The 14,214-nt window shown below is 44.8% G+C and overlaps 2 protein-coding genes across 3 annotated transcripts in view; both read right to left on the bottom strand.

Moving 5' to 3' along the window:
* The window catches only part of LOC125756124 (uncharacterized), a 145,690-nt gene that overhangs the window by 79,294 nt on the left and 52,182 nt on the right, over window positions 1-14,214 (bottom strand). The window contains exons 25-30 of the mRNA XM_049414206.1: window positions 12,487-12,557; window positions 7,650-7,850; window positions 6,532-6,791; window positions 2,779-2,967; window positions 822-944; window positions 317-418 (exon numbers count right to left, since the gene is read on the bottom strand). Coding sequence (XP_049270163.1) covers window positions 317-418; window positions 822-944; window positions 2,779-2,967; window positions 6,532-6,791; window positions 7,650-7,850; window positions 12,487-12,557 — 946 coding nt within the window. The remainder of the gene's footprint in view (window positions 1-316; window positions 419-821; window positions 945-2,778; window positions 2,968-6,531; window positions 6,792-7,649; window positions 7,851-12,486; window positions 12,558-14,214) is intronic.
* On the bottom strand, window positions 259-13,744 carry LOC119386042 (endochitinase). Of its 2 annotated transcripts, none has more exons than XM_049413581.1 (9): window positions 13,710-13,744; window positions 12,487-12,557; window positions 7,650-7,850; window positions 6,532-6,791; window positions 4,860-4,960; window positions 4,658-4,781; window positions 2,779-2,967; window positions 822-944; window positions 259-418 (listed from the first exon to the last, which is right to left on the bottom strand). In XM_049413581.1, the coding sequence occupies exons 1-9, from the start codon at window positions 13,727-13,729 to the stop codon at window positions 263-265; spliced, it is 1,245 nt and encodes a 414-aa protein (XP_049269538.1). In that variant the 5' UTR covers window positions 13,730-13,744; the 3' UTR covers window positions 259-262. The 2 variants fall into 2 exon arrangements, with proteins under 2 accessions (XP_049269538.1, XP_037510973.1); XM_037655045.2 differs by lacking the exon at window positions 13,710-13,744 and adding an exon at window positions 13,310-13,563.

The following is a 14,214-nucleotide window of genomic DNA, read 5'->3' as shown; positions in this document are numbered from 1 at the left end:
TTACGAGACTCACTATACATACCATATAGTCTTTTTTCTAGACAAAAGGTATCTCGTCGCAGGGCAATGTTGATGTTGAGCGAAAAGAGATGTTTTTCTTGAAACACATTTTAGTCTAAGTGACAAACCCTTTTCGAGTATGAGCAGCGTTATGGATGCGGCCATGTGAGTAGATCTGCAGAAGGAATCCAAGAGTGGGTTTCTCTTCTTATTATTCTTTTTGCATTGCACATTTATTTCTTTTCCCCAATCAAATCGTTTATTACCGCCGCCTCCGTCGACTTTCGGGTGCCTCAGAAAGCTTTTGATAGACTACTTTGAGCAGCGGATGCGTTGTGCCACAGACGCCGTTGAAATCATCCATATCGTTGTTGAACACCATAACTCCGGCGTAGCCTTCCTTGATGACAAAATCAACCTGCGAAGTGGCGAAAGATGATTTTTCATTGATCACATGCGGAACTGAGAACGTATTAAATTTTGAAAAATCAATTGTAAAGCCTAAACGTGCTTGAAATGCCACGAAAACGATATTTCTTGCACGAGGATTGTCGTATGAGCATTCCGAAGAAAGATTTCAATACTTACGCAAGAAGCTAAATGCATACAAATATAGTAGCAGCTGTACGACTGTGCACAGTGGACTTACAAGCTTATCGACAAAATTAACGTGATACACGTTAATCAACACTCGGAAACTGATTCACACGTGTGCATTGAATGCAATTCCTTTGTTTTGTTAAGTTGGTAGTGTTAAATACATTTAAAAATAACGAACTGGAAACAGGTCAGGGCTTGGAAACACTGAGGAGGGGGCTCACCTTGATGCCAACGCTTTCTTCGTCCTCGTAACCCACCCACTGGTCTTCATAGTACATGTATGGACACATTGACTCATTGTCAAATGCTCGCGTTGCAATTCCATCTTCAATGTTGGTGCATATCTGAAGTGGAAAAAGAATTCAAGCATATTACACAAAGAAAAGGGAGTTAGAAGCAAACAAATAATGCAGCCATTGGAGCAGGGGCTGCTGTCACCAATTCTACAAGTCTTGCCTGCATTTTATTACGTATGTCATGAACATATCAACTTCGGAAATTTCTCCGCTATGTTAATCTCTTATGCTATTTCAGTGCCAAAGAAAAATGAGATTTAGAAGGTGGGATAAAATCTCTACGCGGCTTCCTCTTGAAAAAGTCAAGAGTGACATTGAGATTCTGCGTTGAATTGACAGAGCACTGTACATTATTTTCATAGGCATGCGCAGGGTTCCTCATCAGGGGAGGGGGTGCCCCCCCCCCCCCCCCCCGGTGCGCACGCCTATGACTATTTTGCATCTGTCTTAGAGACACTTGCGTGTTTAGCCATGCGTGACATCTCCGCCTACAGCTTGCGTGTGATTCCAACACTAAGCCAAAGACCTACAGCATTCATAATTTCTAATCATCTTCACCATTCGCATTGAATGTATGGCATGGTGCACAATGAAGTTCATGCAAACCTTGTTGATGTTACGAAAAAGAAACCGCGTGAAATTAGAAACTTAGAAGTGAATTTATTCCTACAGCACTTCCGCGAGTGAGTTATGTATGACACCGTTTGAGAGGAAGGTGCAATAAAGTCAAGCCGGTAGCCCTCGATCTGCTTTAATTTTGTATTCACAAACGTTGGAGAAGTAGACCTAAAACGAACCTCTCTCTAGAAGCATGCATGACTCCCGCTATAGAAGACAAGTCATGGAATCAACGACCAGAGGCGAGGAGGCAGGTTAAAATGTACTCAATGATAAGCATTAGCGCTCGACCTTTCTTTAAAATATGGGCCAAATACAGAAACAATATCATTAGACGTGCGCTGACGCAATCTGTCCGTTATCGGGGCGTTATAAATGAAATAAGACTGCATTATAGTGCCTAATAGCCGTCAAAACACAAGACCAAATCTTTCTAAATTGTGAGCATAATTAGTAAAAAAAAAATGAAGGCAGCTTCGCACAAGTGGTGCCAAGCCTGAAGGAAGTGCGGGGCTGGTTAGCCTTCCTTGGTTTCTTTTCGGTTTTCTATTTCTTTCCTCCTCTCTTTCTCTCTTTTTCTCTTTTCTAGTTCTTTCTGTCTTTTTTTCCTCTCTTTATTTCTATTTAGTTCTATTTTTCTTTTTATTGTTTCCCTTTCTTTCTCTCTTATTCTACGCTTCGCTTGCTTCCTCTTTTTTTCTATCTTCATACGTGGTTTTGCCTGCGTTACGCCAAGCGACGACAGCATACGATAGCCCGGGCCCCTAAAGTGCTCCGCACTTAATATAGGAGGAGGTCAAAAGGGGCAGCGAATTCGGCGTTGAGCGCGCGTTTGACAGAGAAAGCGTCGACATCTTCATGAAATGAGTATTGTTTGAAACAGGATAAGCGAAATCACTTAAATGCAAGTTACAAAGTTTATTCGGTTGGAACGCAGAGGCGGCATGTAAACCAGGTCAGCAGGACCCGATATAGCAAACTTGAGCTCCCTGTTCACTGGTTGGTGGATCACGATAGCAACCACTGTAATAGCACCGATAGCACAGCCAACGACATTGCCCACTTCCCTCCCATAACTGGTAATACACGTTTATTTTATTGATTTTATTGCACTGATTTTATTTTTTCGTCAATGCTTGTTAAGTGAAATTGCCTCACAACATCATTAGTTCGCCGCACTATACCACTCATCAGAATATTTTTCCAGCCACGTAATGCCTTGTGCTTCATGCACAGGCGCGCCCATATAGATTGGCCCAGTTACCTCGTAGTAAGCCAAGATTTCCGTGCTACCGATGAAGGGTCCTGGCGCTGCTGGAATGTCCCTAATGGGATCTCCGACATTGTGCTTCTCTTTGTCCGCCAGCACGTAGCTGCGGCCAAAGAACGGAATGCCGAGGACGAGCTTCTTCTTGGGAGCTCCAAGCTCGACAAGACGCTTGAGCCCTTGAGCCTACGGGTTAGTAAAAAAACGGAATAAAAAGTAATACCACGGTTATAACAATGGTGCTCTGCAAAGACTTGGCTTTGTCGTCTTCCATTTTTATGCCTTCACCTTATCTCCATTCCATCCTTGTCGCTGCCAAATGCAAAGTGATGTTCAGTCGGGCAAGCATTTGTTCTTGACCCTCCTTTTTTTTAACGCTTACCTCCATCTTGCATGCTCTGTTGGAGCCTCATTGTTAATCAATGTTTCTGCACCTTGAGTTTTCTATTTAGCTTCAAACTACCTGCGAATAGCATTATAGTATAGCATGGTCCACGATTGACGTTCCCAGTCGGGTGACAGCCACAGCTTCAATTCCTATGTGTAATAGATCGTTATTTTGTTTCACTTGCGAAACTTTATTTCAGAGCTACTCTTGTGTATTGCCTTTTTCCAAACTCACGATACATCTGGTAAATATTTATTGATGATACAGCTGGAATACACTAATCCACGGCAACCGAATGTGGGCAGCTTCTCTGGTACGGAAAGCCGCAGGCGTTCGCTACGTTCTTTTCTCGTACTTCTAAGGCTATTGAAAGAACATATAAGTTCCGAGATATGTTATAGGCTAAGCTGCTTAATGTTGTCTTAAAATTATTGACACACGAAAGCGTTTCAAGTATCCCATGACGTGAGAGTAACCCCAAGTAAGTGCGTGATGAAGGCACCATAGGTGGGCAAATAAATTGGAGCACACTCTTACTCATTCAAGAAATATATTTTGCATGCTCTTAGGGCTCGCTCGGACTCGCTAAACTTTTTCTCAACCGGACACACTCGGACACAAACTTACCAACACATTACTTAGCCGGACTCACTCAGACCCAGACTCACGGCATCACCTGAGCCTGAGTGAGTCAACTCATGAGTCCGTTAGCGTAAAATGAGATTTTTCTATCATGATGTCAATGCTCTTTAACGGCAACGTATCGCAAAATCGGTGCCCTACGATACGCCTTTTGAGCTTGTACCTTCATATATGACTTATCAGTCGTTTCAATCCAGTAAAAAATTTATGCAATGCGCAACTCACAGGAGATATTTTTTATCAAGAACTTCCCGTGAAAAAGTATGCGGGGGGTGAGGTTATGGCACCCCTCATCCTTTATTTCCCGCCTCTTATCAACAAACATCAAGGTGGTGCATGAACGACTCACCAGTATTTTCTTCAACCGGACTCACTCGGACCCACACTCACTAAAATTTCCCCCAACCGGACTCACTCGGACTCAAACCAAGATATAACTCACCTGGACTCACTCAGGCTCAGACTCGCGGCCCGATCTGAGCCTGAGGGAGTTTGCTGACCTATGCACAGTTATTGGCAAAGGGGAAATATAATAACATATATGATCGTCTATCACGTTATCAATCTTATATACGATGAAAAAAAATAAAAACCCGAGCTTAATACGTCTACACATTTTTAAGATTGAACTGGTGACATTAGAAAGAGACAACAATTAGTAAGCGCGAACTGGTCACATTAGAAAGAGACAACACGGATTATTTGTTGAGTAACTATTGGTTGTGTCCTACTAGTTTCCTTTCGCGCTCTTCTATGCCCCTAAGGGAAGACGTGAACTCGCCGAAGTTTCCACACCTTGCAAGAGACTAATGTCAAGAGCGCGTCAACACAAAACAAACGACGTACCACATTCAGATTCCGAGTGTCACCCGTTTCAAAAGACCTGGCATACAGAGGGCTATGGACGTCAGCAATTCCAGTCCAGCGTCCCCTCAGGTCGAAACCGATCACATTGAACCAGTCCAAGTATCTGTAAAAAAAGATTCGAGAACATAGGCATTCTCCATAGTCTAACGAGGCTACAAGACTGATGCTGTTTCGTGCTTACTTTGCGAGCTGTCTGACGTCGTATCCATTGTCGAGATAATAAGGAGTGATTGGAACCGTAGCGGTAACGATCAAACCTTTCTTTCGCAGTTTGCAGAGAGCCTGATAGAAAAGAAAGAAAGGTCGTTGACGGTGATTATATTTTAACTTTACTGCAGAAGAGAATGTAATATAAAGAAAATACTGAACACTAAATAAACGAACCGTGCACCCCCGTGTTACAAAGTGCTTAAAGGAAGGCGATAAAACACTACTGCGTGCGTTATTGTTCACTGGTATGCTTGGCTACACGATTCTTGCGTTTTCGTTTTCGCAGAGCATTCTTCATGAACACATAATTGTTGCAGTTCCAATGCGGCACTTCAGAGAGAATTCCCAAGTGACTTATGATCAGTTATGGCAACACTTTAGCGAACTTTTATGTTATGTGGGGACATTTCAATTGCGTGAACCCTTGTGTTTTGTCAACTGTTGTGTTGCTTGGACATATTTTTGTGCTGAAGAGCTTAGACTGAGTGCGTGAGTGTTGTACTATATGTACCTTTCTATAGCTTTGTGTTTCTTTTCTGCTTTGCGACGACAACTATTCTGCAAGAAAAAAGGAGTAGCCGGCGCCATGCATTGGCACCAGCCTCTCCTTATATACATTCAATTGAAAAAATGCTATAAAGCAATACCCGAAATGAGCCTAAACTGTGGTAAAACGTTCTATAAAAAAACACATCATCTGACCACCTGGTGCAAAATAATGTTGATTGTTTTGGGAGAAAACGAAAACCGAGCATTCCTCTTTTTTTTTTTGGTAGCTAAACTCAGCGCAAGCATGTCAGTGCGAATGCGCCGGTTTCAATGCACTTTCTTGCATTTAGGTTATTTTGAAACAAAGGGAGTTGTAAACTCGATGGGTTGATCACTTGCTGTTATGTTTTTAGATTAGGCTGTGTAGTTATTTAGTGTTAGCGATAACTATGCGCCGATAAAGTCCATGACTTTGCTTGTCACACAAACCTCTTAGAGTTTGTAGGCCTTCACTTAAGTTCAATACCCGCGTGCACACACGGCAGAGATCTTCAATATTTGTACACATGAACGCTTCGAATACAAGGAAACGATATTCACTAAAAATCACATGGCCCCTTATGCGTTCACCTAAGATGACTCGAAGGCGAAAGCCATCTTCTTTTTCTTCTCAGTCGACGTATTGATCGTGCCCCACCACCCACCGAAAGCTTTCCGCACCTAACGTGCTTTCGCACTGCCTCCAGGATCGGAGACACCTCACACGGCTTTGCACAGCCTTCGCGACCGGCCCACGTTTGACGAAGCGATGATGTCATGCGATGACGTCATCATGTGAAGTCACGTGATGTGATGTAATAGTGACGCCATGATGATGTCACACATTTTGGCGATCTGTGACATCACGGGGACGTCATATAGTGACCTCATCACGTGATGGTTTTTGTGTGTCACTCGTGTTGACGCCGCCGACGCGGGACGCGGGTCAACTTTCGCGTTTTACGACGCATCTAAGGCTTTCGCCCTAATAACCGTGATCATTAAAATACTGAGCGCATATAAACTGGTGACGGAAATATGTTACGGCCATGAAAGTTTTCTTCACGCTGACTTGACTCCCGATTTCCCAAGAAGCAGTAGACAAAGGAACTAACCTTCAGAAACAAGACGTAGTTCTCTTTGTCCTCGGGCTTTCCGTTTTTGTCTGCGCTCGCAGGGAACCTCCAGTCGATGTCGACTCCATCGAAGTCGTTGTCCTTAAGAAACTTGTACAAATTCCTCGTAAAATTGCACCGCCTGCTCCGGTCTGCTGCAACGTACGAAAACGACTCTCCACCGTGCTCCCAGCCTCCGAGGGAGATCAGTGTCTTGACGAATAGAAACTTCTTCTTGATGGCCGTGAAGTCTTTGTAATCTGCAAATCACAAAAGTCACGAAATACGTAATGGGCTTCAAGATGAGGAACAAGGAAGCAGAAAGTACGACTTGTTGAACACCTCTTTGGCAATCACTACGCTGTTTTCCTTTAACGCCCACGCAGAAAAAGAAAGGAGTTGACGGCGATTAATGCCGCGCTTGGCAAAGATCCTCCTCGTAATTACCGTAATAGTACAAGCGCGATGTTTGCGTCGTTTGTATCAATTGCCACCGATAGTGCAAGCTCTTGCGCGTAAATAGTAATATCTATATAGAGTGAGCACCTGCTTGTAAACACCTTCTTTTCTTTCTTGGTAAGAATGAATGTAATATCCTTGACATGTGTATCCTGTTTCGCAGAAACAGCACCCAAGGGTGAGGTTCACCGGTCGCGGCGGTCGCATTTCGATGGACGCGAAATGCTAGATAACCGTGTGCTTAGATTTAGGTGCACGTTACAGAGCTACAGGTGGTCGAAATTTCCGGAGCCCTCCCCTATGGCGCCCCTCATAATCATATTGTGCATTAGGGCGTAAAATCCTAATAGTTAATAATTATTGAGAGTGAGGTTAATAATGTCAACAACCAAGTTAGCCTTTTAGCTCTTCTGTACTATCAGCTTGAGCTGTGCAAGAGTACACTCATGACACGTCATTTTGTATAGCTTTTGCTGGCAGTACTTCGAAACTCCTGCTTCCCATGTTCGTCACTTTCCGATATGCATAAAGATTGATTGCTACAGCGAGTGGAAACGTTTATTATGATTTTTATGTCTGAAAATGGCTCAAATAATGAAGATATCTGCATATGCTTGTAAAACCATATTGACGGTTTCTTGAAGAGAACGCTTGCTTACGTGAATTGTTCGTGTAAGCTGGTATGAGGTCCTTCACTCCTAACGTGTCCTTGTCCACACCGGCGTAGTTGAGGTTCACGTGCGTGCACAGATCACCCGGGATGTCCCGGATGCGGTAGTTCATCGGGCTGAAACGGTCGGCTGCCACGCCGGCGTAGTAGCACACCACGGGGCTGCCGCCGTTTCTGATGAAGTCGTCATCTGCAACGGCATGCGGTAATTGTAGCGGTAATCGAACGATGCGCACAAGTATACACCCTTTTCAGATGCTGTGAAAGAAAACTCACAGGTAATCTTTAAGAAAAAAAAATGCCTCGACATTTACGTCAAATTTAGCAACCTGCTACATCAATAAATTCGGAAGTAGTACTGATCCAATGAACACTGGCTGGTTGTGTGTGTGAGAGTGACAGAAGCTATGAAGGAAAGACAGCGAGCACTGACGTAACCAGGGGGGTCTTAAGCCCCCCCCCCCCCGCACACCGAAGTTGTTTAATATTGCATGTATACATATACCCGCACACATAACCACCCACGCACGAACATACATAAAGAGTTGAATAAAAAGATCAGGACGCCAGCCACAAAAGAATAAACAATATACGGACGCTTAGGCAACATATTTGACGCAATATATATGTATGGCAATATATATAGACGTTTTGGCACCCAGAACGGCAGCCTTGTTCACAATTGTGAACAAGGCTCCCGTTCTGGTTGCCGAAACGTCAATGTATTGTTTACCCTTTTGTGGTCGGCGTCCTTGTTTTTTGTTCAACGATTCTTCCCGACCAGACGGGTGTCCGTCGAAGCGTTGATCATACATAAAGAGTGGTTGAACCCCCCGCTGTCAAAATTCATTCTGTCTGGCTTATTTTGTCAGTAATGTTATTCTATCCGTTATGAAAATTATCAACCTGAATGGGTTGCAACTTTCGAAAAATCGGCCGGACTTCAACAAGTTCCGTGGAGCAGAGAGCAGCGGAGGTGTTGCTATAGTGTCCTTGAAGTCGTTCGATGTCTGCAACCACTTGTGGCTGGAGTGCACATGCGTGCTAGCGCACGACTAGGGCTTTCCATCTTCACTTCTATCTTTCTGTTCATTATTTTATTATTTATCCCCTGTACAGGGTAGCGAACCGGACGTACTTGATGAACCTCCCTTTTTTTTACTTCGCCCCCCCCCCTTTCTCTTTTCTCATTTAAGTTCACCAATCATGCATTTTGATTAATTGCGCAAGTAATGCCAGCCCCTTTTGAGCTACCCAGCTTGACGAACTGACATGTGTTATGCTCCGCAGGTGAACAACAACAACAACAACAACAACAACAACAACAACAACAACATAATAATAATAATAATAATAATAATAATAATAATAATAATAATAATAATAATAATAATAATAATAATAAAGGCTATAAGTGAAGTTTTATTACAAGTTTGCAAAAAAAATACCTTGTATATGCTGCTATCTTTGTAGTATCGACACAAGCTCTGAAGGGACGCTTTACCTGGCACAAAATACACATTACTAGCGATTTCGGCGTTCATTATTTTCTTTTATTTTTTTATTTACACTGCTGCATAGTCTTCTATCAAGACATTTTTACAATAAATTTCTAGGGTTTTCTAGGTTGTTCGAGCGTTCAGCTATATACGGCGAAATCCTTTGAACTTTCCCGGTGGGGTGATATTTTCATTGATCAAGATTTTATTAGTTGCTTAGAAACTCCGCAGTCGTGCACACAATAATTATTTCTTTTGTCACCTGCATACCATACAACACACTGCCGTTGTCCCTGCAATGTTTGGTCACAATTCTATTTTCACTTGTGTTGCACTCGACACCGCATGTTTATACTGCTCGAATAGTTCTTGCGAATGCTTTTTCTTTGGGCTCTTGTGCCTAGGTTTACCGAAAAATACATCGACAGTCGGGACCTTGACAGAAAGCAAACGTCTTTCGGCTGCCCTGCTAATGAAGCAAGAGTTCCTCCGAGTCTGTCTGCGTTTTGCGGCAAGGGTACAAGATCATCCACTTGCTTCAGTCAGCATTTCTGAGGTGCGAATGTTACTCCCCCCGACGTATGAACAGCCGTCGATATTGTCGGGGCCTCCATGGCAGCTTCCTTCCTGGACGATAGTCACGACAGTGCCGGGGTTCAAGAGCAAGAGAAACACCACCTGGGCCAGCGTTGACCGTACTTCGCTCTTGAACACATCAACACCAACTATAGAACCCGCCGTCACGTTTATACAGATGGGTCTGTCACAGATGGATCATCTGCTATAGGTGTGTGGATACCGTCGGCGAATGTCACCATCACAGCCACTCTCAGCCACCGTACATCCGCCGCTGCCACTGAGCTGGCTGCATTGCGGAGGGCGCTTGCATATATTAAAGATCAGAAGACCCGACTCTTGGGTGATATTCTCCTCCGACTCACGAAGCCGCACTGCAGTCCCTGAAATCTCCACGTACGCAAGACAACTAGTCCTAGACATCGGCGCCTAGGCAATAATGCTCATGAAACTAACACCACGATGTAGTAAACTTGCAGTGGTGCTGCACCGCTCACTGCGGCATCGTAAGGGAATGTTCGAGCTGGACTCCCGCTGCCAGAGTGTCTGCGCATGACACAGCATCTGAAGAAATTGAAATTCCTTTTTCAAGAAAAGACGCAGCGATTCCTGTGGCCTGCGTTTACGCGCGTAATCTGCAGAGAACAATATGGAGGCGATGCCGAACAACCAGTATCAGGACCGCTGCACAGAATAGACCCGAACGTGTAAGCTTTCAATGTGCCGCAGGGATTAACCGAACAGATGAACTTGCATTCTCAACCGGCTTGAGACTCGACGTTGCCTACCGAAATACTTCAAGCCACAAGATAGCAGTCGGACTCAGCCCATGTGCAACTGGGCTCTCTTCTTCGCTTCGGGTAACTGCATCAACAGCTCCACTTTAAAAACAACTTACAGCCACAATGTAGTTACCGCCAGATCGCCAGCAGTAATAATAATCATCATCATCATCATCATCATTTTTAGCCTGTTTGTGTCCACTGCGGGACGACGGCCTTTCCCAAAGATCTCCAGTTTGCCGTATCCTGTGCGAGCCGATTCCAGTTTGTTCCCGCAAACGTCTTAATTTCGTCACTCCATCTAACTCTCGGTCTTCCCCGACTGCGTCTCCCATCCCTTGGTAACCACTAGGTGTCCACTGGTTGTCTGTTCTACGCACTACGTGGTCAGCCCAGGTGCATTTCTTTCGCTTGATGTGAACTAGAATATCGGCTACCCCTGTTTGTTTCCTGACCCATTCTGCTGTCCTCCGATCTCTTTTTTTCGTTCCATTGCACGCTGCGTGCTCCTCAACTTTCTTTCTAGTTGCTTTGTTATCCTCCATGATTCAGCCCCATATTTCAGAACTGGCGGTATGCTGTGATTGTATACTTTTCGCTTTAATGACGGTGGAAGATTTCCCGACGTTATTTGGGAGCGCCTGCCGAATGCGCTCCAGCCCATTCTTATTTCCTTTACGTGGTTAGGCTCTCCTGCTAGTACTTGTCCTAGGTGTACGTATTCATGTATACACTCCAATGTATGACTTCCAATCGTGAACTCTTTTTCATTCAACAGACTATTCAGCATTTCTGTTCATCATATCCATTTTTAGGCCTACTTTAACACTTTTTCAATTCGTCACCATCGTTACTGAAGAGTACTACGTCAGCTGCAAATCGTAGGCTGCAGAGACGTTCTCGTTAACCTTGGTTCCTGCTTCCACCCAGTATAGCTGTTTAAATACTTCCTCTAAGCATGCAGTGAACAACATCGGAAATTTGGTATCCCGTTGTCTGACATGACGACTTTCCGGCAGTTGGATTGTATTTCTTTTCCGACGTGACGAATTTCTGGCGCTTGCTCTTAAAGGTGGGTTTTATCGCAAGAATGTCTTATCGTTAGGACATCTATTTTCGTGTCCGTCTTATCTCTAGAGAGCGTGGGCATACATTCGTCACCATTAACCGAGTCTATTCTGCGCGTGCCAGGGTTTGCCCTTAACATGTGACAAATACACGCACAATAGAGGTGCAGCACGGGAAAAACCCGCGAGCGAAAGCAGGATATGTGCATGGTCTGTACGGCGGGACGCATTGTTCTCGAGTGGAACGATCTCGACAGAGAGAGAGGAGGGCAGAGGAAAGACAGGGAGATTAACCAGGAATATACTCCGATTGGCTACACTGTACTGGGGAAGGGGAAAGGGGGTACGAAAGGAGTGTTTACCAAGGGGTTATTGCGATTTCTTCGATTGCATATATTGCACTGCTCCCTATCAATAGTGTGTTCCTTACTGGCATGTGTTATATGTGGTCCTTTCAGTAAGACCGGCAAAATTCAGAGATCGCTTGTTCGTAAGAAAGGCTTGTCACTGTCCGTTAACGTTACTGCCATCAAAATTCACTGTTGCGTATCCATAATAACATTACATGTCACACTAAGTGCATTGAGATCAGGGCTCTTGATTTCTCGGTGTTATTTATTCGGATGTCTCGCAAGTATGTATGTAAATGCGCCTGTGCATGTTTAAAAAAATTACAATTGACTGTTTACAGCTTCTTTAGCGGTATTACAAATGCGAAAAAATAGCGAATAATCAAAATGTCATTAATGTGCCAACACTTGGCCTTGAGTCTGAAGAAAGAATGCTTTATTAGCATACGAAAACGAATATTTCGGCCATGACTGATTTTTCCCTTAATGACAAATACATTTATGGATTAAAGTGGCACCTATCGCAATAGTTAATATCAATCATGGATTTACCTGGACGGACAGTCTGAAGCACGTGACTCAGCAGGAAGCCACAGAAGAAAATGTGAAGCATAGTGGTGGTCCTGAAAGCGCAAGACAATGCCAGTTCGATTAAACTAGGACGGATGTGAAGACCATTTACATAGCCAGTAGCAGGTTATTGGTTTGTATGTTGTGCACAGGTGAATACAAATATAAATATCCGGGGTTTTGCATGCGAAAACCACGATATGGTTATGAGGCACACCGTAGTGGAGAGGTCCGGAAATTTCTACCGTCTGGTGTTTTTTAATGTACACTGAGATTGCACAGTGCACGGGCCTCTAGCATTTCGCCTCCGTATAAATGAGACCGCCGCGGGCAGGATGATTTGAATACAAATCGGAAAGTAAGAACAAAGAAGTTAGCTACGTTACACACCGTGGACTTTAAATAGTAAATAATTATCAGCATTAACTAGGACGGAAATTTATCCAAGATATGTTATGAGCACAGAAACATTCAAGAAAGCGCCACTTCAAGAGAAATTAAGTAAACACAAAGAAGGTAAATTTAGCAGTCGACAGTTTGTTGAGCAATGCTAATCAGGCGTGACAATCACGTAAGAGTAAAAGAGTCAAAAGTTTCTAGGTTGCCAACTTTTCGCGTGGTTACTCGTTTGATCTCGCACTTTAAGTGCTCACGGAGAAGCTGTCAACGGGCGAAGGTAACACGCCAAACCCCCCCACGCGCGCGCGTGGTAAGTTAACGTCTTTTGTAAAGACCGCGCGCGCGTGCACGCGGACATGACATGCACAAAGAACAGGGCCATCACACAACGGTGCGTCCTACTCACCGAGAAAGCCGCTTCTGACGCGTCCGATCGTCCAGCGACCTTCGTATAGTGGTTGCAAAAGGGGCGCGCGTCGTCGTCGTCGACGATGTTGCACGAGCGGTGCGAAAGAAGCGGTTAAAGGGGCGGAACGCAGAAAAAATCCTGCTACCAGCAGGCGAGAAGGATTTCCTCCAGACAGCAGCGAGCGCTCAAAACAGAGGCGCGCGGTAGAGATAGGTGCGTGAGGTGCAACAGAAATCCGCCAACGGAAAGACGCTCTGCAGGCGCCGCGCTATGGGCACGCACGATAGAAGTTCTCTTTTAAAAGAACCGGACGCTCTGCGCAGTGAGACGCGTCCCCATATCTTTCCGTTATGTTGTGCCGTCTCCGGCGTGCCCCAGGGAGCTTACACGTGCCGACCTCTGCAGAAAGCGCGCCATCTCCCGAGCCGTCACTTGTCCGCTTTCGGCTGCAGGGGAGAAAGGAGCTACCGTGCTTTCCCCAAGGTTACGCGAGATCGAGGGCGATGGAGAAGCGCGACGTTTTTTTTTTCGTGCTTTTCTGTGCTCTGGGAAAGAGTGCGCATGCCATGGAATGGCGTCCGCGTGCACACACGTAATGACCGACCGCATAGCTACGATATATACAAGTTGACTACAGGCAGGCCTGGAAAGTGGTGGTGCTTGTTCTTGTTTTCTTTGTGCGGGTGTGTTTGACGGCGCGCGTGTGTGTGCTCCTGTTTGTATACGTATGTGCTTATGTACGCCTGTTTGTTTATTTGGGTTCGTGTTTGTGATCTTGGAAAGCCCCGGAATTGCTTTCGTGTTACTGAACTTTCCTACACCGCAACGGTGACATGAAGGTCTTGCCTTCGGCTATGACATGTCAGCGATGACCGCGCATAGATCGCTAATGATAGGGCGGA

The sequence above is a fragment of the Rhipicephalus sanguineus genome, chromosome 3 (assembly GCF_013339695.2).
Source record: "Rhipicephalus sanguineus isolate Rsan-2018 chromosome 3, BIME_Rsan_1.4, whole genome shotgun sequence".
NCBI lineage: Eukaryota > Metazoa > Arthropoda > Arachnida > Ixodida > Ixodidae > Rhipicephalus > Rhipicephalus sanguineus.
Note: the sequence above shows the minus strand (reverse complement) of the source record. Positions and strands in the feature narration are given on the sequence as shown.

Excerpts from the sequence above, each read along its gene's own strand:
- LOC119386042 (XM_049413581.1), bottom strand. The coding sequence starts at position 13,729 with ATGGCGCGCTTTCTGCAGAG. Across the intron at positions 7,851-12,486 it reads GCTTCAGACTGTCCGTCCAG|ATGACGACTTCATCAGAAAC; the intron begins GTAAATCCATGA and ends ATGCCGTTGCAG. Across the intron at positions 2,968-4,657 it reads ACACTCGGAATCTGAATGTG|GCTCAAGGGCTCAAGCGTCT; the intron begins GTACGTCGTTTG and ends ACTAACCCGTAG.